Source organism: Rissa tridactyla, chromosome 8 (genome assembly GCF_028500815.1).
Source record: "Rissa tridactyla isolate bRisTri1 chromosome 8, bRisTri1.patW.cur.20221130, whole genome shotgun sequence".
Classification (NCBI taxonomy): domain Eukaryota; kingdom Metazoa; phylum Chordata; class Aves; order Charadriiformes; family Laridae; genus Rissa; species Rissa tridactyla.
In genome coordinates, this window is record NC_071473.1 from 26,572,993 (window position 1) to 26,596,132 (window position 23,140).

A 23,140-nucleotide genomic window follows, 5' to 3' on the forward strand; every position below is an offset into this window, starting at 1 on the left:
ACAATAGCCACTCCTGAGAGCAAAGAATGCATTGTTGACAGCTGTAAAAATTCTACCTCTCCAACCGGTTAAAGCATGTGATTTTTTTTCTGTCCAGTGAGGTTTTTTCTATCCAATAGATATTTTTTTTTCTGTCAAATTGGGCCAAGGCTGATATAGTCCTTTACAGATTTCTCAGAAACATTGCTCAGATGCTTCACGGGAGAGCATGGGAAGCTATTTCTGTGGGTTTGGTGATCATGAAAAGCTACCTGCTCTGCTGTGGTTTCCAGCATCCTCTCTTTAAAGTTTGTCCTCTGCTTTAGTGACAAATTTTCAAGCAAATGCAATACCCACCACAAACACGAATCCTTTCCTTAAAGGTCTCTTATTGAAAGAGATTAAAACCCGTTACTAGGTAAAATGGGGCTGAACATTCCTCCTTCTACACCATTTAAGTCTAAAGATACTTTTTTTCCAACAAAGCCAAATGTTTTTAGGTACTCTTGGATCTCAATATAACATTATCAGTGAGATGGAGAGGTCCAGAACCACATGGTCATTTCATCTGGGAAAAGGAAGAAAAAGGCAAAATAAAATAAAAAAAGGTTGATACTTTCAAATGGGAATAAATTGTCTTTTGGATAAAAACCAACAAAACAACAACAAAAAAAGGCTTTCTGAAACCACTTAGGAGGTTCTGTATGTGTACCAGGGCAGAAAGGAATCCAAACTCCTAACATTTGGCCTCCTGGCAATTCAAGTAGGGAACGTAGGCCAGACCCAATGTGCCTTCTGATGCCATTGCTGTAAATAAAAGATACTGAACTCACCCTCAAAGTACTTCCAGTTTCTCTGGAGATGCAGAATAACGTGCAAGGGTTATACTTTGAATTAAGTATTCTTCTAGCTAGGGAAACTTTAGGGACAGCAAACAAATCTTATCCTGGACTCAGGCTCCCTCAATTACAGTTTTGTATGTAAACAGACTTTGTGATTCAAAGATTTCACCATGTGAGGATTTCCTTGGACTGCCACAACACTCCCTAAAACTCCTTATGGAGTTTTACACTACGCTCCATGTCTGTAGGGCTTAGCTAATTGCTACCATTTGGCAGGTCATGCTGCTACCTGGAAAATTAACAAGCAGCTATTTAAAGTTGGGGATCAGTGTGGAAAGCCTGATATAGCAATCTTTATTAGCTCCTAAGACGTTATGTCTGATCTTGTCTCTCATTTAAAGTCAGGAGATGAGGATCAACCCCCAAGTGTTCTTTAAATCTGTTTTCCCACTGGCAGATGTAACTAATTGCCAGCTTCTACTGAATAGAATCATAGAACGTGTTGGGTTGGAAGGGACCTTTAAAGGTCAATACATCAGCTCCCTTGAACTACTACACAAAATTTTGCCAGAAAGGAGTCAAGGCCCCTTGAAACTGAGGAGCAAAATATCTACCAAAATCAGAAGTGACAAGATCTCATCCGGGAAGTCTGTATACAGAGCACAACTTTGGCAGTAAACCCTACAGACTTGCTCTGCCAAGAGGCTGAACTTAACTGCAAAAGCTGGGGTTTTAACCAAAACACCGGTGCTGAAGAGTGTCCTGGGCAAAACATCAGTGCTTCCCGTTGCGTTCAATTTTTTATGTGATCGGCCCTAGCTATAAGTTACAAAACTCTAATTTTTGATTTTAAACACAAACAACAAATGGTTTCCTATCTGTGATTAAAATCCCAAAGGCTGTGGAAACCCTGTCCCACCACACAGCTGGCACACAGATGCCATTACTAACTTCCTCACAGGCCGACTCCAACCAAGTGTCGAAACAGAAACTAAACCCAAGGCAAAGAACAACTAAACTTAGAAAAATCAGTCGTCGTTACTCAGCTTTGCCAAGCCCGCCCCCCCACTCCCTGCCTTTATTGCCTTTTTTAACCCGAGGCAAAGAGTTAATCATCCGCCCTTTCATGTTTGAAAGTTTATTTTGTGCTACTTTCAATTACAAAAATGAAAATCTGTTCTTTTATAACTTGCTTCTTCAGATGAAGAGGAAAAATACTGGAAGACTGTGTGCTCTAAGCTATTGCTATAAGCTATACTCTATTAATCAAAACCTTACTCCCTATTATTGGTCGGGGAGCAAGAATTAGCTACCAGCAATCTGGCAAGTAACACAAAAGTATTCACTTAATGTATTTCAAAACATTAAGGTTATCAAACAGATAAAGTCTATATCCTTTTGCTTTGATGTATTTGCTCCTGTCTGTGGTTTTGCTAGTTGATTTGCCAGGTAGGTTTTTCAAAAAAACTAATTTGAAAATGTAAGTGAAAAGTAGCTTGATCACTGCTACTGTTTATATTTTGATTTTAGAAGGAAGCATCTTTATGAAATGGTTTATGGGTCAAAAGCTGATGTTTTGTGAGTGTAATCAATATGAGAGAATTATCTATGTACAGACAATGCTGTCGTGGAATTGCCTTTATGTTAGCAGCCTACTTGAAATACCAACCACAGACTTTTCAAAAGAACAACCTGTAAGAGTTTGTATTTCTTCCTCAGGACACAGGAAGTTTTTTTTCGGAGCCTCCTATTCTTTGCTCAAGCATTCGCATGACTCCTTCAGAATCTGCAGGCTGGCTACCTGCAATGCACCTCAACTTTTTAATGTAGGTAAAGTTGGTGAGGTTTGCAAACGGAAAACTTGGAAGATTTGCAAATAGACGCATGCACCGCCATAATGGTATGATTCTGTTTTCCTCTCCTCCTGACACTCTCACTGTTTACAGTAAGTGCCTCAACATGTCCATGCCACTAAACCACCACACTTCTCCCAGCATCAAAGAGCTTCACACATGAAGGCATAGAAGTCGCTCTGAAATAGAGGGACCAGGCACCTTTAGTATCGCTCAGGAAAAACAAAATATGACCTGACAATTAGGTACAAGTGTAACTCAAACCCCACCTTCACACTAAAAAATAAAATCAAGAGTTTCTGCATCGATGTTGATGGAACTCACAGAGGGTCCTGCAATTCGCAGCTTATAACTAGATGAATTATAAAGGTAATTAACAAAATGTTCATTGTCATAATTTTTTAAGATTTCCAGCACCCACCAAATCTTCAGGGGTTGAAGACAGGGTGTTATTTTTAAACACACCGGCTTAAGAAATGGCTGAGAGGTAGGAAGTAAGGATTCCATGACTTTTCCTTGTCTGATTTATCTCCAGGTTAAGTAATTGCTATAGAATCCTATCTCTAAATTACATTGTGAATCATGAAGTGAAACACACAATGGACAGTAATTAGGATCAATCATTTTCACATTAAAAATGAGTAATGCTTTAAGCAATCTATTAAAGAAACCTGTAAAATTTTCTACAATGACTGGAAACCATTCGATCTTATGTTACTAATTTGGCGAGATGACTGTCATCAGGCTCTCATATTAATATAATTAATATTTCAGACATAATTTATATTTCAGTCATTCCAATTTCAATTATTTCAATAGCATAATAGACACAAAGAAACTACAGAAAGCCTATTCAAATATAAAGCACCAAGGATGAAGCCAATATCATCATACATTAAAATTTATCTAATTTGTCCATCAAAAGTTGAAAGAAATTCAAAGTTCTTGAAGTATTCCAAAATCTGGCTTGCTACAAAAAAAAAAAAAAATCTGCACCATAAGAATTTGCATTTTTTTTCCCCACATGAGGATATCATAAACACTCGCGATCATAATGGATATTAAATAAAGCTATATTAACTTCCATTTCAGTTAATATATCCATCACCATTATAGACAGTAAATCTGGATCCAGATTTTTTGGACTCATGATCTCCAGACACCACGTTTACACAGTTACAGGAGTATTACAGCATGTACATGGCAGAACTTCCTTAAAAAACTACGTTACTTTGGTTCGTTGGAGTTTTTTGTCTTCTGATTAACCAACATCCTCCACCATGAAGTGCAACCCCATTCAGAAAGTCTTACTAGGACCCGAATGACCATTTTTGTCTACTTTCCACCATTTTTTTGGCTTACTGCAGCACATGCCCACTGCTGTCTGGCTGCAGGGCTCCTCGGAATTTTATGGAAGTTATCAAACCTACCATTTCCCTAGAGAAACCCAAAGCAGGGGGCACAAAGGTGTTTTCAACGGGTTGAATGGTAACTAGTATTGATGCCAGTAAACCAGCACGGTGTGAGCTACGTGAGTTTCTTCCTAGGCCAGAAAGATAGTTTTGACGTGTGTTTAAAAATAATGACCAAATTTTTATTCAAATAGTGCATTTTACGGGGCTCACGAGACAATATGCTTCGCAGCGGCATGGAAATATGATTTGATCTCTCTGCCACAGTCAGGTGAAAATGTAACGAATTTTAAAATCACATTTTTTTCCCCACTTTAATGTGATTTTCCAGTTTTTGAAAAGGGAATTCTTAAAAACAGTACTTATCAATAACTGTCAAATATCAATAATTGTCAAATAATTAACACTTCCCAAACAACATATTAACAAATATATGAACTATTAAATTTGGCTCACTCTTTCTCTGCTGCACACTAGTAAAAGGACAGCCTAACACAAGGGCCTAAAAAAAGATGTCTCCTCTGTTCAGAGCTTAGGCACCAGTAACTGATTAATTAATTCAGTATCAGATGGGCAAGGAGGAACGGAAAAAAGGCAGAGCAGCAAGGTCCCCTGTAGAGCAGCCAGCAATGGCACCTGGCTGGGTAACAGGGTGGAGGGAGTGGTAACCAGTCCTATCAGGATACTGGGTGCTCAGGGGAAGACATCGGCTTGGTTTCACCCCCTGCCTCCCCGGCCAATTCACAGGCAACAAATTAGTATGTGGAGTCTTTGCGGTGGAGGCTGGGGGTGTGATTTTGGAAACCAAGAAGTTCTTCTCCCGCCTGAAGAGGTGGAGCCCAGGAATGCCAGGAGCAGCACTGGCGGGCTCCGGCTGCCCCATGCACACTCATCTATCTCATCACTCTCTTAGGTAAACTTGGTGTTAAAAAACCACCCCAGCCCCACCAGCACAAGCTCCCCATCCAATACCATCAAACGCTGCAGCAGCTGACAGCAACACGGCCAAACTTTTGATCTCTGTTCTGACTTTCTGTTTTCAAAGAGGACTGTAGCTGAGTCCGCTATAAATTCAGGCCTCCCATTCGCTGGGAGCAGAAACTTCTGAGAGTCTTCAAAGAAATTCATAGTCTAACAGTTAATACAGATGCTAGACTGAAGGCCAGAAGGCCACAGGGAACCTAAAATATCCAGGAATACACAGAGATTAACAGTAAGCGCTCTCAAAGAGGAGGTGACAGGTTGTCTAAGGTGTCATAGGGAACGCCAGGGCTTTTTGCCTTCATCTTCAAGGGAAATTTTGCAAAAGGGATGATGCAGTGCAAGATTTCGTGAGCGGAAGGTGACAACAAGTGAAGTAAGGCAGCTCCCGGAGCAGCAGCTATGCTATGAGATATCCTGTCATTGGGTAATATGCTTATTAGGGATTATTAGTGCCTTGTATTACACTGCCTTTCATCTCTGGTGTTACTCAAGCAAGAGGAAGACCTGAAGTCCCAGCACAGGCTGTGCACCACCACCCAGTTTACTGGGGTAGGAGACCACTATCAGTTTCGCTGAAGGTTCAAAGCAAATTTGTAGAAGTGCCAAGACCAAAAAAATATTCTCTTAGAACCATAGAATAGTTTGGGTTGGAAGGGACCTTTAAAGGTCATCTAGTCCAACCCCCTGCCATGGGCAGGGACATCTCCAACTAGACCAGGTTGCTCAGAGCCCCGTCCAACCTGGCCTGGAACGTCTCCACGGATGGGGCATCTACCACTTCTCTGGGCAACCCGGGCCAGTGTCTCACCACCCTCAAAGTAAACAATCTCTTCCTTCTACCTAGTCTGAATCTTCCCTCTTTTAGTTTAAAGCCATTGCCTCTTCTCCTATTGCAACATGCCCTGCTAAAAAGTTTGTCCCCGAGTTTCTTAAAAGCCCCTGTTCCTGGTTGAGCGACACAGGATTAATATAGCCAGCTGTGGTGTGCAGGTCTCAGTGTTTTTGAGCCCCAGAACCATGTATTAGTAGACTGGGCCCATCTTCCAATGTTGCTGCCCACAACTGGGAAGAGAGAGGAAAAAATATCCTGTGCTCCAGACTCCCTTACCAGCCATCCCAAGGCCCTGAAGTCTCTTTTGATTGTGCTTGGACTACTTCTCTAGGTTATCTGTACCATTCCCTTTACAGACAGACAGCAGTGAAAAATGACTAAAACATTACCCTGCAATAGCCCAGAGAAAAATCTGGTTTTCTAGTGGTATGCCAGAATCTAAGGGATTTAGGGTTTTTTGTCTTTGTTTTTTTAATGAATTGAAATGCCTAGTTCTTAAGAGCTTTTTTAGTGTGAAACTTTCCACTCTGCCAACAAAGACACAAGCAGGAGAGAAGGAAGAGGCGGCATGGCTGCCTTGTTCAGCTATGACTGTGGGTCCACTGCCCAGATCTGGGCAGTGATAATTTGGTCTAGAGTAGGTTTAGGCACATCATCACATTCCTGGAAAATTGCTCAAAACCCACAATACGACTTTTACTCCAGATCTATGTTAGCTGATGGAGTACAGATTATTCCAGTCTGGCATAAAGTCCACTAATACAAATTTAAACTGGCAATGTTTTCTGAATCCGCAGAACAAGTTTACACTGGATCTGTGTTTGGTATCATGAGGCTTTAGAGGTTTTGGTCCTCTACCAGCAGCCCTAGAGCTTGACTTACTATATTGCTGAAGTGCAGCCTGCATGTCTTTGAGTGAGATGAGGCTCTTTAATTCAGACAATTGTCAGGAAGGTTTTAAAAACCTGGAGCTGTCTTAACTGGGCAGAACCGCAGCGAAGTGTAAGCTCAGGTTGGCTACATAAACATCACATCTAAGTAAAACCATCATCCTTGCTACTGCAAGCAATTACAGGAAATTCAAAATTAAAAGTGACACCTGTGAATCGTGTCTGCCCCAACCTCGCTGCTCGGTCAGGTTATTACAGGCATTTCATTTACTGAATGAATGGATTACAAAGCGCTTAGTCAGAACAGCACACGCACGCTGACGTTAACAGGTCCACAGAGGGAAAGGTATGATTGTGCGTGTGAGTTCATCTGGCCAACTAAGCCTGGCAAAACCTAGCAGTAAGCAGACATTCCCTGTATTTCACCTGTGCTACAAGGCTGTTGGCCGGATGCTTTGACAGAGCAGTTTTTAGTTACAGGTCTTACAAAAGTGTTTCTTTCTGTAGCGATGAAGGTTAAATGACTTTTTTCCCCCTCCCTTTCAGAATACATTCAGTCACAAATATATAAATTAGCACATTTATGTATGTGTAAGGATTTTTCTTTGGTACAGACCCATACGTGGGGCGGTTAGCATCCTGCAAAATGCAAGTAACCAGAGGGTGCTTCAAATCACACTTTCAAAAGCCCATTTTACAAACAAATTAACGTCTTCTCCATGCAGTAGATAGCAACCTGCAGAACTCGTTATCAAAGAAGCTGTGGATGAGAAGACTTATGTGGACTGAAGGAAAACCAGTGAAGTTTATGCAAGAAAAACTCAGCAAGGGCTACTAATTACATCAAAAGTACATCCAGCTCAGGGAGTCCCTTACTGAAGGCAGCTGAGTGCTTGGCGAGGATCAGAGGAAAGTGTCACACGCTTACCCTGTTTGGATTTTTCCTTTGTATCTGACTGTGACTGATGTTCTTCCTGATTCTCCTCTAGGATCAGGCATTAGCCAAACTCTTAACACAACTTCAAAGCCCTCCATGGGAAGGGCGACGAGAGAGAAAAGAAAGCTTGAAAAAAAAAATCAAATTATTACAGAGAACAAATGGAATAAAAGGAGGGAGAACCCTTGTAAATGGAGGGAGTGAAAGGCTCAAACTTGAGAAAGAGTGGTGTCCGCAGCTCCCTGAAGGAGTTCTGCCTGGAGACAGGACGGCACATGAAAGCGAAAGAGCTCCCAGTCACTGTCAAGCTCCCTTCTCCTGAGGCTGCAGCTGGTGATAGCATGGCAAGGGCAGGGAGACAAGGAGGTCCTTCAAGCAGAATATCAAGCAAGATGGATCCTTGGTCTAAGCCAGCATCACTGCTTTGACATTATCACTACGGTGTAACCGAGTAACAGGAGAGCCTTCCTCTAAGACAAAAACAAATTTTCACTAACCTTTTCCAGAAACAGTTCCTGCCTCAATAACTACGTGGTTAAGTGTTCAGAGACAAAATTTGGTTCTCATCAAAAAAGTCTTTTTGCAACTGAAAAGATCAGCGTTTTCTGGATCAGTTTCACTGTGGAACACACAAGCCTGTTTCTAACACAACTTTCACCTCCCAGCACTGCTTCTGGCTAAAATATTGCCCATGTCAAGGAAACTGAAATCTAGTCTACGGTTGCCTCAACATTAGATCGAGATCTGCAGTAGACATTTCACGAGCAGTTCTTACAAGTGTTGTTCATTTTTGAAGATACACATTTTTTAAGGATACATATTTCAGTACCAGCCTATGGCTTGAGAGCCAGTCAGCTGCTATGGCTGGCAATGGAGTAGGGACCGCTACAGAACACAACCAAAAGTAGGGCTGGTACCAAGGCTGTCAGAGAGAGTCAAATCAAACTGAAGCCCAGAGCTTAGTCATCCTGGGACTCAGTTGCCCATCCAGGGCACCCTAGCACAACTTCTCTGTCTCCTTCCTGCAAGATACTTCCAGCATCCCTCCTCTGCTTTGCTCTCTGTTAAGCATGTAGTACATCTTATGGCTCCCGGCCACGTGAAGATCTGCATGTGCAGCCTGTAGGACCTGGAAGATTGGCCAACTCTGACCTACTTTTTCCAGGCTGTTAGGCTGGCAAAGCGGAGGAGTTTGGCTTGTTTTTCTCTTGAAGTTCTCTTGCAAAAATCAGGGCCTGCCTAATGGCCTTGCAGGAAGAGCATTATCTGATGACATTGCAACAGTTAAGTCAAGTATACTGTATCTAAGTCAAGGTGCAAGACCAGCCAGCTGTGACACAGAGAACAGCTAGATTCATCCTGGATGAGCTGCTGTAACACAGACTATTCTGTCCCTGCCCTAACACAAGCAGGCAAGTCTCCAATTCCTTCCCTTTCAGCAAGCTCAAATTGAAAACACTGCATATGTATGCCTAAACTGCACGAGGCTACTGTGACTCCAGCTTTAAATGAGCCAGCTCCAACCCCAAGAGCTACGGCTGAAAGAGAACACAGCCCCAGGGTAAAGATGTGTGGACATCACCTCCTCCTCCCATCCACATTGCTGAAGCAGATCCCACAGCCAGGACCAGGCTGGTGCTGCAGGCAGGGAAAGGTACACACTCCTCCCACATAACGCGACAGCTCCACTTTTCCTTTGGAGAGCCAGGAGGCAGGTCAGTGGCACTGGCCCAGCCAAGGAACATCTCCTAGACTTGCAGGGGATGTCTCTTGCTGGTTGCAGCAGCATATGCTAACTGTGCCAAGAGCCACTTGTAGAAGCTGCTTTCCACCTCCGTGCTAGCAAGTTTTGCAAGCAGGGGTTTAGCTCTGTTGACAGGAGTGCTCCCAATACTTTAACTTGTTTATCTGAGCAGTCTAACTACAGTGGAAATGAATCCTTAATTCCAACTGGGTGGACAGAAACTGGGATAGAAGCTGAGTACCAGTGCCACAAGCTATCCTAACTTTTAATGTTTTTAAGAAAAGACTTTTTCCTTAAAAATGCCCAGAATTACACTGTTTATTACCGTAACATAAGAAGATGAAGCAAATAAAGTCTGCAAATTGAAAACAGGATTAAGCAAGATTAGTGATTATTAACAGTCATACAACTGGTTTCCTTTGTAGATGCTATGAATTGTTTTGAAAGCCGGTATACTTAAACAAACATGGATCTTTAAAGATGTAAGACAAATTTTATGATGCTTCCTTTGGCCCAGTTTTCCACCAAGCCCTTTGAAAATCCAGAAGGGGATAGATCCTATAGAAAGAACCACCACGGTTTGCAAGTGTTTCTGTTCCAGAATGATGCAGTTGCTGGTCTTTTCTACGAATTCTGGTACTTTCATGGCAGTAAGGAAAGGCTCTACAGTATGGTGTGGTATCTGGAGTAGATTCAAAACTAAACATCCAGTATATAAAAACCTCACTGGACTGGAGACAAGGCCTTGGAGCCTCTTCCAAAAGCTCCAGTCAAAGTGATTTTACAAGGTCTATTGATGCCGGCAACAAGCAGAATGCTAACCAATTAGGGTAATTAAATCCTCACCAAAAACATGCAGATTTTGACATATCTCATCTTGTTTTGGGCTTCTGTGGCAGGTTGGGGCAGCCCGGGGGCAGGAGGGGCTTCTGTGAGAAGATACCAGAATCTGCCCCATATCAGACAGAGCCAGTTTTAGCTGACTCCAAGACAGACCAGCTGCTAGCCAAAGCTGAGCCCATCAGCAGCACTGGTGGTACCCCTGCGATAACGTACTTAAAGGGTAAAAAATACTGTGCAGCAGCTGTGAGAGAAGAAGAAGAAAATGTGACAGAAGCAACTATGAAGTTACCAAATCAGTGAAGAAGGATCGGGAGGAGATGCTCCAGGTGCCAGAGCAGAGATTCCCCCATACTGATGCAGGCTGTCCACTTGCAGCCCATGGAGGACCGTGGTGGAGTAGAGACCCACACTGAAGTCTGTGGAGGATCCCACGCTGGAGCGGGCAGATGTGCCCTGAAGGAAGCCACAGCCCATGTACAGCCCACACAGGAGCAGATTTTCTGAGAGGAACTGTGGCTCATGGGGACCCTTGCTGGAACAGTACATTCCTGAAGGACTGTACCCCACAGAAAGGGCCTATGGTGGAGCAGTTCTTGAAGCCCATGGGAAGGGCCCACATTGGAGAAGGTTATGAAGGAATTTATGCTGTGGGAGGGAGCCCACCCTGGAGCAGGGGAAAAACATGAAGAAAGGAGCAGCTGCCAAGACAACACAGTACAAACTGACCAAAACCCCATTCCTCTGCATTGCCTGGAAGGAGGATGTAGAAGAGCCGGGAGTGAAGTTGAGCCTGGGAAGAAGGGAGGTGTAGGGAAGAAGGTGTTTTTAGTTTTATCTCTAACTAACCTACTCCATTACAATCAATTGGCAATAAATTAAAGTAATTTCCTCCAACTGAGTCTTTTTGCTTGTGATGATAATAGGTAAGCGATCCCCCTGTCCTCATCTCGATCTGCAAGAGCTTTTCATCTTATTTCCTCCCTCCAACCTGTTGATGGAAGGGGAGCAATAGAGTGGCTTGGTGGGCACCTGGTGGCCAGCCAAGGTCAACCCACCACACATCCACTGCAGGTGCTCATCTCATAAATCTTCCAGCCTGTAAAAAGACTTAGCCAGAAGAGCTGAGCACAGCTATTAGAGCAGCAGTCACTAAGAGAGAATCTAAATATTTTGTAGAGATAGAGCTGCATTGGTTGAATATTGATAGGACAATATCTAGAGTGTGAGAGCCACCTTGAAAGGGATACCACAAAATTAGAACAAGTGAAATCAGTAAAGGAAATACTCCTATACGAAGGCAACAGTAAATGGGCAGATACCTAAAATAAGGACCTGAATGAACTCCTGGAAAAGAGGGAATCTGCTCTCAAAACTTTTCTTCTCCCCTTCCCAAACATTCTGGGTCATACATTCTTATCATCCACACACATTCACAGATTGACAAACTGGTGAAAATAAACTGTCTTCCTTCATATATGAAAACCATTTGCATGAAAAGTTTCTATGATGCAATTATTGCCTTTTCCTTTATTTTTATGTGCTTTATCAGTGAGAAACAAAAGCAGCTACTGTAGCCTAGCTACTCAGATCCTGGTATGACCCAGATTTAGATTTGATTGCTTGTCTTTGTCAGATCACTCTACAAAAAATTTAAAGCTTACAGAGACAATGGGAAATCTCAGCCAAATAAAAATAGTACAGTAGGACTGGAAGCTATCCTAGCTCCAGCTTTCTCTGTTGTTCCAGCCACCCACATCAGCCAGGACACTAAAAATATGTCTTGAACCTGCAGTGCTGTGTGTGTGAACTCTTCACTCGAGGAAACACATTGCCTGTGGAGGTTACAATGTGGTAGGCATCTATTACCTCGTTTTAAGGATGGCACAACCATTTACGCTCCCCATTAATGGACAGGTCAAAAAACCTTGAAAAAATTGCTTACAATACTGCATATCTTCCCAGCCTGGGCTTGAGGAAACAGAGGTGTGGATAACTATGCCAGAGAAGACAGGCCCTCCATGCCCACCCACAGCTGGGGCACCATGCACCCCAGACACATAATCTAAAACTCCTCAAGCAGAGGTAGACTTCAAATCCTTAAGATGAAATATATCACACAAACAACATAATTATAAGGACTTCCACATATTTAATAAAATTAAATGTACTCTGATCTTTCATAGCTGTTCCAGAAAGTCTTGGAAAAACTGATATGGAAGAAAGAAGAGCAAAAGATACAAATAATCTCATATTCCCCAGGGCCTCCATCACCACCACAGTGTAAAAATTATCTCTTGCCCACAGAACAGTCACTGTCTACACTTAATGGAGCAAACCCAACAGAATAAATCCGAAGAAACCCACCAGAAGAGTCAACAGCTTGGTAGTGTCCATCATGGGAGAGCAACATTCAGGTACCCATCCCAACCAAGGCACCTCATATTATGTACCACAGCCACCCTCCCTGATAGTGAATCCTACAACCTTGAGATCAGAAACCCAACGTAGAAGTTCAGAAATGCCTTCAACAAGTTACAGTTTTGTCAAATCAAATTAAAAAAAATTTATATATATAGGCTGGCACAATCAGCTGTAAAGATCCTCCACCACTCACAGCTTCATGCATCTTAATTAACGTGATTCCTGATTCAATCAAATAGCTTCCAGGCTCCAACACACCAAGCTTTATATATACACAAGGGAAATAAAAACATTTTTCATTTTCTCAAAATAAAACCAGAAGCAACGATATGGTGGTTTTTTTTTTTTACTTCAGGGGATTTGCCAGGCCTTCAAGAACAAGCCCCGGGAACTTGGAAGCTCACCCCGAGATGCCCCAGACTGCAGGTGCCTCAGGCTACAGAGCACTTGTAGCTGCCTCACAGGAAACCAAGCAGGTTTCAGTGGCCCTTGAGCATAGTTCTGTCAGGTTTTAGCAAAATAAAAGATTCCTCCTAAGTAACTTTCTGGTTTTGATCATTTGGTACGATAAGAGTTTTGTATGGAAAAAAAATCCAATTATATTGATGGATAACATTTGGAAGTTATATTACAGGACCATACTTGTCCTGAGGTGGGAGGGTGGAAATAATGCCATGGTCTTCTGGCTTTCTTCACCCTTCACTCCCTTTAATATCATATCATGGGGTCCCCATTTCAATCCCCTTTCCTCCCTTCCCATGTTCCCCACACTGTCTCATGCCAGAGACCTCTGCCCAAGAACCTGTGTCTTTCCATTTAACCCATCTCCTTATACATGCAAACCTGTGGCCCCCTTGTTCTACTCTTTACAGCACTTTTCCTGAGGTCTTCTTATATAAAGACCCTCTTGGAGGCCACCAGGATAGCACCCCATTGCATTTTTCTGTGTGCTCCTTTCCTTCGCCCCACAGTAGATACCAAATAGATTCCCAGTTCCTTCTTCCAGGGCTCCCCTCTCTCCCCTCATATTTGGGGCTCTTGAACATTTCCCTTCCAACTCTCCCTCCCGCTTACCCACCAAGTTTAATATCAAAGGTAGACACTATGAAAAAAAAAAAAAAAACCGTTAACCCACTGAAGCAAAGCTGTGTGTCAGAGCAGCTGCTGGAGTTTGACAGGAAAGCAGTTTCCAGGAATATGCTGGGAGAAAAACAACTGCATGTCAAACGAGCCTGATAAGAGAGCAAGAACAAGACACCACACTCATCCTCCCAGCCCCAGCCTGCAGGTCTTGGGCTACACAACGCTCTGGATGAAGTGCCAGGGAAAGGGAGAGAAGACCCGAGAGCAAAACAGTCATAATCAAGGAAGCGGGAATATTCTTTTTACAGATTCAGCCAATATATTATTCTCTCCCTCCTCCCCCCGTAAGAGCAGACGAGAGTTTTCATTGGTCATTCTTCCTAGCGGTTTCCTGTTCAGATACTAAGTCCAGAGGCGCAGAAGCCTAACAGAAAGGGGAAGAAGCACTGGTGTCTTATATAGCTCTCCACCACAAGATCTGCTTTTCCATTTTGGATTATTTTCTTTTTTTCTTCTTGCTGCATTGACTCAGAGCTCTGTGGTGCTTTCTTTTTAAGTGTTCCCACCACCAAACCACAGCCTTTTGAAGATACAGCAATTGCCAGTTTCACTCGTCTGAGAGCCGCACTTCCAACTGAGCCAAAAAACTAAGTGTAGGTGTTGCTTGCTTGTAGGCAAATTGTTTACAACTCACTCAGCTTTTTTTGATCAATGGAAAGAAGGAGCGGCAAATCTGCTTTCTGAGTTAGAGCGGGTGAGCAATGAAATGGATACATTGCCCTGGCTTTAATAAGCAAGACAGAAAAAACCCACCAACCCACTAGCAACCACTTAATGCACAACAAGCTTGATTGTCATCTCCCCCTGCCTATGGCAATGGTCTGCTAAAAGAAAGAGGCAAAATAGAAATACTCACGCATGTCACCAATCGCTCCTTTTGTGACATTTGTGGCTTTCCTTACTGTCACAGTGAATATGTGTGAGTACTGGTGTTCCACCTGGAAGTCAGAGAGTTAGAGGCGATTAAGCTCCAGAACCAAAAAACCACCAATCAAAATGGGTTTCATTTTGTCCAGGAACTGAGACAGAGAAATCAGAGAGTCAAAATGTAAGTGAAACTCATACTGGATAGAGCATCTCAAAGCTGAACTGCACCCTGGAGCTTTACTGAAAGGTGAGACCTTATACCACAGTTGCTTGATTTCCCTGCAGCCACACCTACTAATCTCAATGCATAACACTCCTCCTCTCTACAGAACTTGCTTTGCTTTAAGGTATTTAGTCAGTCTGGGACAACTTGGTACAGTTAGGAAACAAAAAACAGGGGGGGCTACTTAACAGTGTGACTGCCCTTATAATTACCTTCCCCCAGTAAAAAGAATGGGGGCAATTATTCCAAAGTGTATGTTCTGGAACAGATAAATGCATGCTACACATGCAAGGGATACAGGTAGCAATGCACAGAATATACCTTTTTAGTATGTATCAATATTCAAAGTGCAAGTATCCTTAAGACAATGGAGGGAAGGTGAAAAGCAAGCTGTTAAAACATTCACAAGCAAATTTCATGCGGTTTCTGGAGCTTCCTGTTTCCTGCAAAGCCCAAGCACACAGCAGGAGCTGCCTTTCTAAGAGCAGGTCTATCCTGAACAAAATAGGGAAGTAGAGAGGCATGAAATTAAGAAACCAAAAGTTTACTTTATGAAAAGCGGTCAATAACTCAGATCTATTTTTACTGTATCTACATAGCCAGAAGTTTGACCAACCTATTGAATACCATTGTGGGGATCACCACTGCATATCACAAGGCAGACAACATTGGCGGTTACAGGGACACAGCGCAGAGCTTGTGGGCAAGTTTCATGTATTAGGGCCAGGATCAGGTCTCACGCAACCACCGCTCAGTGCTTACATCTACACTGCTATCTTAAGGCCAGTCTTAAGACACCCAAACTGTCTGCTTGCCTGCAGTGCCCAGACACTGACTCACCCCACTGGTAGGGCCTGGGGGGGAGCCAGATTGCTCTCCTGGAACTGAAACCCGGTCACTTGGGTGGGAGGGGACCACCTCACGCCCGAGCTCTGCCTCTACAGAGGGCAGCAGGTCCAAGCTGCCTGGCTCTTACAGCTCAAGCCACTCATCAAAAGCACACCTCCTGTGGGACCTATAACAGATGCCTGTTATGTACAGTGATACACCCCTACCTCAGGTTTCCATTTACAAAACTGAAACAGTGATATTTTCTTTCTTTGCCTAAATAGCCATTAACTTTGTAAACTACATTAAAATAAACACTGCATATCAGTCATTAGGACCTAAAGAACTAACCAAGTATTAAAGGGCTTACAACATATTCCAATCAAAAGGAAAAGGCGGAAGTACAAGAATCACAAAATGAAATTACGTTTATTTAAAGCGATAAACAATACCCTTAATATGGGACACACTTATTCAGCCTGTGCCTGGTGCTTTCTTGCTATGTTTTCCATCTGGATACTACTTTTTTTTTAAAAAAAAAAAGGAAGAAACAAATAAGCAAACAATACATGACTTAGTTTTCAATAGTGGCACTTGCCTCCACTTAAGCTACTGCTGCTTCAACTGTTAGACTTTATAAGGGCCTTCAGGTGGTTCTCATTACTATTTCAGAACAGGTTGTTTCAGCAAAGCCTCATTATTTCACATCTACAACACACACCCAAAGGCTGGAAGCAAACTGGATCTCTTTGACACAAATAAACAAAAAAAATATGACTTTTTTTATAGATTATATATCATTTTCTCAACAAAAAAGAAAAAAGCCAAAACCAGTTTTCTAATGACAGCAAAAGTGGCTTGTGAACGCTTAAGTAACAGTTGAGTCAGGACGCATTAAAAAACAATGCAAGTGATACCAACACAAACTCCTCCACAAGTCTGTCGGGGTCTGCAAAGGCACAGCCACATCACCATGGATCTAGGAGAAAATGCCCACCGTGATCCTGAGGTTATGACTCCACTGCAGACGCTGGCTGACCCAGACACTGAGTCGTTGCATCTTTATTAAGGCTGTAATCACCCACATGTTGTGACAACTGCTGAAGGCTCATTTTGTGATAGTCTGCCCAGCAGTAAGTTCAACTCTGTAATTTTTCGCTTGTAAGCTGTAGTTGTCTGGTTCAAAGAACAAGCAGGCAGGCAGGGTAAGACTGTGGCAATGTAAACTATTGCCTTAGAAATGGTGTACTGAAATCATCATTACACAGCAAGTGGTTCACCAACCGCAGTAAAAATGGAATCTAGACTCTAACCGATTCTCCCAACTGGGACTGTTATCTCACCTCAAAAGCATCAAACCCAGAGAAATGGTTCAGATGTGGGAATTCAACGTTGTTAAGAGCAACACCTATGTAACAACCTGCATCATGCTGACATGATTTTGTGACATTCATCACCTTTTACATCACAGCTTTCAAGAACAGATGGAAGAGTGGGAAGGAGGATGGGACTTCTGAACAAACTGATCAAACTTCTGCCTCTGCCATGTGGCAAAAAAAAGTTCAGAGTTTTTCACCATAGCAGGGTAAACAGGGATTTTAATGGGTACCTGGGAACAGCCAGTACTACTGTGAGCACAGCTACATAAGGTTACCGCAGCTCTCCTATTTACCCTGCTTCAAGAATTTTTACAATCTGTGAATCTCCAGAAAATAGCTCTCATGGTTCCTTGTTTTCAGTTTGCCTCTTGAAGTTGTTTGAAGCTGTTTTATCAGCGTGTGCCACGTTCGCACGCATGTCAGATTGCTGAAGTGTTGGTTTCACAATGCGGCACTGGCCTCAGAGTTTGTTCACACAGGCTGATGTAGTTCCTTCGTCACATACAACCTTATAATTAAGAGAAACAGCCCAAAGTACAAACACACCACCCTTCTCCTTATTCTTAGCTGTTAAGAAAGAGCCTGTCCTCACCGGAGACCACAGATCAGAGATCACTAAACATTTAGCAACAAAGAGGAGGATGGAGTTATAATTAAGTTACAAGTATGGGCCATGGGTGTGCTGGATTTAGTTCTCAGCTGCTCTGTGCAACTCATCTGCCATTCTGGTGCACCAGAGTCCTGTCTGTAAAAGGGGATACTGCAAGATGCTCACTGACAAAAAGCACTTCTGTAAAGTAGTTTTCTTGCATCTCCTGGTCCTACTCAGGAAACACATGCCTAAATAAAAATGCCTACCACCAAACCAAGGTCAAACCACCACTTCGTAGTGTATTCTCATTACAGCAGTACAGAGATCGTCACTACTTTACTTTTTTTTTTTTTACAAGTCGATAACTGTTTTACTAATACTATCGTTAAGAACTGCTTTTTATTGACCTAAGCAGCAAGCTCCATCATTCCAACTGGTAGCCTCCGAAATGAATGCAAACATACAGAGGCCTGGCAAAACAAAAAACCCATTATCTTCTTTCCCTGCGCCTCACCCAAAATAACACACTGAAGCTTATAATTATAGAGTTATTAATATTTGGCCATAATCACACGCTTGGAAGAAATTGCAACTACTGAAGTAAACCATCTCCCTCTTAGTTAAAAAAAAATACACAGATACACACAGGAAGCTCAAAAGCCTAGATCTTTTCATAACCCAAAGTAAATGTTTTTCATGAAACTTAAGTGCAATCGGAAATTAAGGCAGTTTTCCACTTAGGATCCAGTTTCTAAGGGTATTAAGAGGCCTAAATGTCCCTATTAACAGCTAACATAACTTTCAGAAACTTTTTTGGTTAGTTTTTGGAAAGACCGAGTTATAAAGTTAGATGCCCCCAAAAATACCACCAGAAACATACTGACACTGAATACCTTTATAAATCCAGCCCTTGGTAGTTTAGATGACTAAGCTGCATTTTCTAAAGTGACAGATGTTCATCTTAAGTCTTGATAAAAATCTGTACATTGTCAACTCCTGAATTACTTCTGAAAAACAGACGATGGTATATAAATCACTTCAAATGTTGCAACACTTGAGTGGAGCAACATCTGCATACCTTTAAAAATCTAAACCAGGTTAAAAATTTCAGATGTTCACAATTAATTCAAACCCCTAAATTCTTTCATCCAAAGTGACTTAAATTTGTCATAGCTGTTTCATTTCACTTCCTCTTTCTCCATAAATTTAGAGAAGAGAGGAGGAAAAGAGTTTTCTATACACCCTCTCTGAACATGGATTTTCTGAATCATGGAAGCTCCTGTGGACAGTATCCACTCTCTACTGATTCAGTCCACAAGTGTCCTGCACAGCCATGGTTCAGCATCTCCTGTTCTCACACTACAGCTCTCCATCTCTTCTAACTCCTCCTCCTGCCTCCTTTTTTCTTCTCCCACATTTGGCTGGTTTTTTTCCTGCCACAGTAAAGCTTCCCTCATTATCCGATTTCCTCTGTTTTACATATCACTGTATTTGTATGTACATAAACACCATTACCTTCCTAATCTGGGACTGGAAACAGAACAATATGCTAAGATCTCCTGTAACACCATCGGGTTTTACCTACAAACTTCCTGCACTTACTGAGAAAGCCAGGGATTTGCATGCATTGAGTATACTACTTTTCATATTCCAGAATGCTGAGTCAGAGAACGGAACTCAATCAGGAGACATACTTGCACACAAAATACCAGTCAGGAAGCTCTGGTATGGATAGATTGTGTAATAAGTATTTATTACTTTTACTTCCTTAAGATTAAGGATGCTTGAGCTGATGACTGGGCTGGACAAATGAAAATGTTTGTCTGTTTTCTGAAGTAACAGATTTTTGTAAAGTCCATGCTCTTCTTTCACAGAGTATTACAATTAAGACAAACATTTGTGCATACACACACACAAATTTTACCTTGAAGTGATTTTCCTTATTAATACTTATCCCCCTTATAAATGTAACTAAAGATGTATTATGTGTGAATTCTTTATTCTGAATCTAAAAGCACTTTTGATACAATCAGTTCTGTCTGTACCTGCAGTAACTTTGTGAATGCCTTATTTTATTCCTCCAAGTCTTTCACAAAAGAAGAAAAAAAAAGAAAAAGAGAACGGAAAACACACAGTAGTTAACAGAAGGACTTCTGGAAAATGCAGAATTGTTTTGAGTCCTTTAATGTCAAATATCATTAAAATTCAAGATTGTTGCATTGCTATGAGCCTGCTGCCCTTGACTGTTCTAAGTTTTAGTAAAACTTCCCACGCAATTTCAATTTTCAAATTAAGAAACCTCAAAGATTTACATTCACTTTCAAAGCAATTATAGGATCAGCTCTTCCACTAACAGTGTTCCTTCCTGCATTAGCAACACTCTTCCAGCAACAGTTCAGCACTGCCAGAGGACTGTAACTACGTACAATTCTAAGGCTGCATTTTGCTCATTATGGTATAAAAATTGGTATCAAAAGAGATCTTTTATATGAATGATTCAATGAAATACAACTGAGTGCCTCAGAAACTTCTTCCGTAAAGGTACACAGATTAGATCAAGCATTCCATCCAGGAGAGGGCAGTGATGCAGAAAGGAGAAAGTCAGTGTATTGTTTTAACACCGTTGAATACAAACATCAACCTGAAACTTGTCTTTACAGCAGTGTTCACAGCACTACGGAGCTAGTGAAACACTAGTTTGACATCTGCTGGCTGCAAACTCATGTAAAGGATGTGACTGCGTGGGGTAGAAACCACATAATTGATAAGAGATCATTTCAAGGAAGTATACGCTATATTTTTAGCAATGTAAAAGTTCAACATCATGAGAAGTGTATGGTAACTATCTTTGAGTATGTATCGCCTTTCCTGACATGAGGTTCTGGGACTATTACTAAAAGTGCTTGATATGAACACACCCAGCTTGTTTCCAGATTTCAGTTTGAGAAGGAATTGCAATTTCAGTGTTTACTTTGGAAAGTCACTCAAGCAGAGAGACACGAGTCAACATTACAGCCAAAAGTCAGCATTCACGAAGCTGCTGACCCACTCCACTGGTTTACCATACAAAGGGCAGTTCTGCTCCTATTTCCCACCTCCTCCTTCCCTTGGCGCTACTTCTCTACTGATACAGGTTGTGCCCACATGGTTGTACCCTTCCCTTGGCCCAGCTCTGACAGCAGAGAAATAATCTTTCACTTTGAACTGACTTTCTGCCAATTCAGCAAGATCATTTGGCTCACTCTGGTCAGATGCCATTGACAGCTGGTACAAGGGATACAGCAGGAACACTGGAATAAAGCAGAAAAGAGGGAACAGGAGCTTTTGGCAGCAGTGTGGTGTTTAGTGGCACAGATCATTTCACTGACCTTTACCTAGCGTTTGCAGGCTGTATTTTGAAGATTCTCTTTGAATCAAAGTCACTGAAACACACTAGTTTAAGATCTAAATATAAAAACCTGCCAACTTATGCCTCTATACATACTGATGAAAAGGGAAAAGAGTTATTTGGTAACTGAAATTACAGTTAGTACAGTTTTGTACTAACTACAGTTTTGTACAGAAGTACAAAAAAAATTGTATTGTAAGAGAGAAAGATGCATGATGTTAGTTTTGTAGACTACAGTTCAGCTTGTCAATCAACACATGGACAAACTTGTATGAAAAAGTCAGCTACAGGCGCTTTGGTGAAACACTTTGAACAAGCAAGTCCTTCAGAGGGATACCCTATGACACCATACCCATGAGGTTCTTCGGAGCCCATATTCCATTTTGACTTACACATGAGCAACTACACTCAAAGCCATGATGTGATTTCCAAAAGCTAACTTGAATCTTTCAAATTCCATTAAAATAAATTTCTGAAGAAGTTTGCTCTAGCCACACTTACCATTTTTTTTTTTAAGTAATTAATGATAACTCTCATGCTCTGTACTTATCTAGAGTAGCTTCTAATAGGATATATTATATGAGCCAGTATATATTACACAAGGCATAGACATGCATATTATACAAGTATACATAGAATATTTAAAGCTACTTACCACAATGTGTTGATAAGGATCTATGACTGACATTTTTGCGTTAATTTTCATTCAAGACAACTGTCAAATGTCTATTTCAATTCTACACAGAAGAGGCTTCCCAGTTTTTCAAAGCAAGTTCAGGATGACAGATCTTTTAACTATTAAATAAAGAAAAAGAATTAATTAAAATTCTTATGTTCCTTTTAAACTGCATTTTGTAACACAGCAAATTAGCTCCTCTGTTTTAGGAAGGTTCCCACAATTTGTTTACCAAGAACTTAATTTTATATAAACTATGGAGGTATAGATGTTTACTTGCCTGAACAAGAGAAATTTCTTCGTATTATTTCCTGTACATCAGAGTAAAAGCATGAACCAAATATCTTGAATTCCAGTCATCCAAGTGTTTCTAGCAGCTCTACAGATAAACAAAAGAATAGAGCAAATATATTAATCTGTTACATATTCAAATGTATATACTTCCATGCATTACAATCCTAGTATTAAAAATAAATCTGTGTTTAGTTAATAGCCTTTTTGCTGTAGTGACAAATTCTTGGTTCCCATGCTTTGCTTCTATATTAAGACGCTCACATGGTCAGGGCAGGACAGAGATTAAGTTCCTCTTTGTATCTTCCTCCCTGTACAAGGTGAGGTATGAGGGTATGCCCTGCATTCATACCAAGGTACGTGAATTTTAGAACTGAAAAGACAGTTGAGAGCACAAACACAACAATCAGCAACTTGCTCCAGACAACCACAAACCTTTGAAGTAAGGGTCTGTTTAGTCATTTTAATGCAGCTTTTCACACCAACTTCACTTTGAAAGCTTCTCCTGTAAACAGTAAATTCCCGAAGTTGCACCTAACTGCATCTAAAGAAAATAACAGAAAATGAATTCCAGCATCTAATTTACAGCAAGAGCGCAGGAGAGTTCATTTGGCAGCTACTCATTTAACCATAAATGAGCAGCAATAGTGCCCTCTGCAAACCCAGGAAGGGAATTCCAACTGAAGTCCTTGGCCAACTCAGTTGTCTGCAGAGACCTGCAAGAGGCTTTGCAGGACAAATTGCACACCAGCTGGCAGGATTTATGCAGGTTCTTCATAGGCCAACATTTTCTGAACACTTTGAAGATTTCTACTGAAATCAGGGGCCACCAGAGGCCCTAAACTTCAGAACCACTTCCAACCATCAAAGTACATTAGGAGAGGTTATTCCGTTCTGCATCTCTAAAAACACAGGGGAACTGCCAGACAGGATCAGTTCTCGGATTCAGTCAGACATGAACTATCAGTACATGCTTCAGATTCAAAAGGAAAACAATAAAAAGCACCATGTGGTCT

General features: G+C 41.6%; 1 protein-coding gene across 2 annotated transcripts in view; it reads right to left on the reverse strand.

Moving 5' to 3' along the window:
- PLA2G4A (phospholipase A2 group IVA) overlaps window positions 1-23,140 on the reverse strand; it is an 85,449-nt gene that overhangs the window by 45,436 nt on the left and 16,873 nt on the right. Inside the window, exons 2-5 of one of the 2 annotated variants that reach the window (XM_054211871.1) lie at window positions 22,389-22,497; window positions 22,114-22,212; window positions 21,813-21,952; window positions 14,737-14,818 (exon numbers count right to left, since the gene is read on the reverse strand). In XM_054211871.1, coding sequence (XP_054067846.1) covers window positions 14,737-14,818; window positions 21,813-21,863 — 133 coding nt within the window. In that variant the 5' untranslated portion in view covers window positions 21,864-21,952; window positions 22,114-22,212; window positions 22,389-22,497. The remainder of the gene's footprint in view (window positions 1-14,736; window positions 14,819-21,812; window positions 21,953-22,113; window positions 22,213-22,388; window positions 22,498-23,140) is intronic. The other variant, XM_054211870.1, reaches the window with a different exon arrangement.